Source organism: Medicago truncatula, chromosome 6 (genome assembly GCF_003473485.1).
Source record: "Medicago truncatula cultivar Jemalong A17 chromosome 6, MtrunA17r5.0-ANR, whole genome shotgun sequence".
NCBI lineage: Eukaryota > Viridiplantae > Streptophyta > Magnoliopsida > Fabales > Fabaceae > Medicago > Medicago truncatula.
The window spans coordinates 30,968,027-30,970,805 of record NC_053047.1 but is presented as its reverse complement, the minus strand read 5'-3'; the positions used below and the strand labels follow the sequence as shown (position 1 = coordinate 30,970,805).

The following is a 2,779-nucleotide window of genomic DNA, read 5'->3' as shown; positions in this document are numbered from 1 at the left end:
ATTATATTTTACTTTTTTCAAGATTTTATGTGTCTTTATATCTCCAAATTGAAGAAATGGACACATAAACGGAGAGGATCCTAACCCCATATTTCGGTAGATAAAAGTTAATTTTACAATCAATTATTTTGTTTTTTGGTCAAATAGTCTATTGACTAAAACTCACATATTTTAAATGGAGAGAAGTGAGGTGTCCAAAGTTCAAACCTCAGCCCTACATATATTATACAATATCCCTAATCCATTAGAGGATTTAGACACATATATGATTCAAAAGATTCATGTTTTGGTAGAGAAAAGTTAATTTAGAATCAACTATTTTGTTTTTTATCGACATAGTCTAGTGGCTGAAACTCACATATTTTAAATGAAAAGAAGTAAGTAATCCCTACATATATTATATAATATTCCTACCAATTGTCTCCACCTAATTGCCTCACTGAGTGAACCCAAAGACAAGACAAGCTTGTGTCTCCTCCCAAAGAATGTCTCGCTTACATATTAGAAAACTAATACAATGTTGCACTAAAAAAAAAAACTAAAAGAATGCTAAAAGAACTCAGTATGAAGTATAAACAGAGTCTAGAAGATGTTGAGACAAGAATAAATAAATAAAAACATATCACTCACTGTTTTGTTAAGAAATTAGTATGCATCTTAAAAGTAGACCTCTAATGGATGGTTGTATTGAAATTGGAAATACCAAATTGTAACTAAAAAGCATATCACCTGGTTTTATTCTTATAGTAGATCTCTAACAATCATTTTACGAAGAAGTTCCACTGCCTTATCATTCATGTCGTTTTCAAACAAAGCACGGATAAGAATTTCGAAAGTTACAGGATTAGGGGTGCAACCATTGTCTTTCATTTTTGACAGTAAGGATAATGCTTTATCGAACAAGCTCTCTTTACAAAGGCCATTAATCATAACAGTATACATCCTCACGTCTAAATGATAGCCTTTAATCAAAAGAATCTGATAGACCTCTTGCGCGTCCTTAAGTCTTCCATTTTTGCATAAACCATCGACAAGTATTGTGTATGTATTTATATTCGGCTGAATTCCTTGGTCTTTTATCTTCGTAAATAATGTGATTGCCATGTCAACCTGATGGTTTTTGCACAAAGCATCCAATAAGGAATTGTAAGTGATCACATCAGCAGGTTGGCCTCTATTATGCATCTCATTTACAAGATCCCAAGCATCAGAGATTCTCCCATATTTGAGAAGACCATCGATAAGTGAATTGTATGTTACAATATCAGGAGCCATGTTTTTTAAATGCATTTCTTTAAAGAGATTAACGGCTTCATCCACCATTTTATTCTTACATAGTCCATTAATCATGACAGTATAGCTATGAACATTAGAAGTCACTCCCCTTCTAACCATAGTGTTGAACACAAATGTGGCCTTATTCACTTCTTTGACCAAGAAATACCCATCCATCAAAAAACTATAAGTAACAACATTAAGTTCCACGCCTTGTTTTATCATAAAAGCTAACACTTTTCTAGCTTTTTTCATCTCTCCTTCCTTACATAAACCATCAACCAATGTGTTAAAAGTTACAACATTGGGGCTGATGTTTTTCAACAACATTTCATTTAACAAATCAATTGCTTGTTTCATTTGACCCACAATGCAAAAGCCATATATTAAAGTATTATAGGTAACCACATTAGGAAATATTCTCATGGCAACCATTTCAGAATATAAATCAAAAGCATCAATTACAAGTTTATCCTTGCATAATCTATCAATAATTGTACTGTACATGACCACATTAGGCTGAACCAACAGCCCATCAATATTTCTAAGAACCTGCATGGCAGCTCTTGTTTCTCCTGCTTTGCATAACCCATCAATCAAGGTCCCATAACTAACTTGATTAAGTTGAAACTCCTTTGCTATAACATCATCATGAAAGTAAAGAGCTTCCTTAACTTTACCATTAAGACAAAGACCTTTCATAAGTGTAGTCAATGTTATGGTATTAGGTTCAAAACCCAGCTTGAGAATCTTGGCCAATATAGAAAAAGCAAAATTTAGGTGACCAAGGTGACAGAAACAATTAATCAAGATGGTTAAAGTAAAAATGCTAGGTTGAATTGGTTTGATTTCCATTTGTTTATAAAAGGAAATAGCAGTATGAAAATGGTTCAACTTAACAAGAGAAGATAAGATCTTGTTAAATTCAAATATAGGTTTAGTAGGGTTGTTCATACGAAGGATGCGATTGAAAGAGGAAGCAGCGTCGTCGACATTGGGAATGAACGAAGGAAGAGGATTATTGAATGAGTGTAATAATCGAGGATGAAGAATCAAATTGGCATTAAAAGAAACACAAAGAGCTTTGTACCTTAACCTTAAAAATGGCATTGTGAATTTGATTGCAATAATGATTGAGATTTGAGAATGAGCTTCGAAAGAATGAAGTTGCAGAGAATAGTTCAATACAATGAATGGTGTGAGTGGGTGCGTTTGATTTGCTAAAAAGAATGCCGGATTTGGTGAAATCAGTTTACTAGTGTAGAACGATTCATCAAAGTGAAAGCAATTGTTTATTTATGTTTTTACAAAGAGTTTTAATTTATTTAATTTTTTTTTTGACAGATAATTTATTTAATTCTTATTTCTTCAAAAAAAATATTGTTTAATACTTAAATTATTCTCCACGTCTATCCGTAAAAACATTATTTTCAACGCGTAATTACTTATATTTATTTTTCTCAAGATAACTCGAGTTCGAGTCTTGCGTGGAATATTTTTTTTT

The 2,779-nt window shown here is 32.2% G+C and overlaps 1 protein-coding gene across 1 annotated transcript; it reads right to left on the bottom strand.

Moving 5' to 3' along the window:
- Positions 1-741: 741 nt before the first annotated feature.
- Positions 742-2,385, bottom strand: LOC25496585 (pentatricopeptide repeat-containing protein At1g12775, mitochondrial). The gene has a single exon (XM_013596986.3). It carries the CDS (start codon positions 2,383-2,385, stop codon positions 742-744), a length of 1,644 nt encoding a protein of 547 aa, XP_013452440.3.
- Between the last annotated feature and the right edge of the window lie 394 nt (positions 2,386-2,779).

Coding starts and splice junctions, on each gene's coding strand:
- LOC25496585 (XM_013596986.3), bottom strand. CDS start 2,385: ATGCCATTTTTAAGGTTAAGGTACAAAGCTCTTTGTGTTTCTTTTAAT.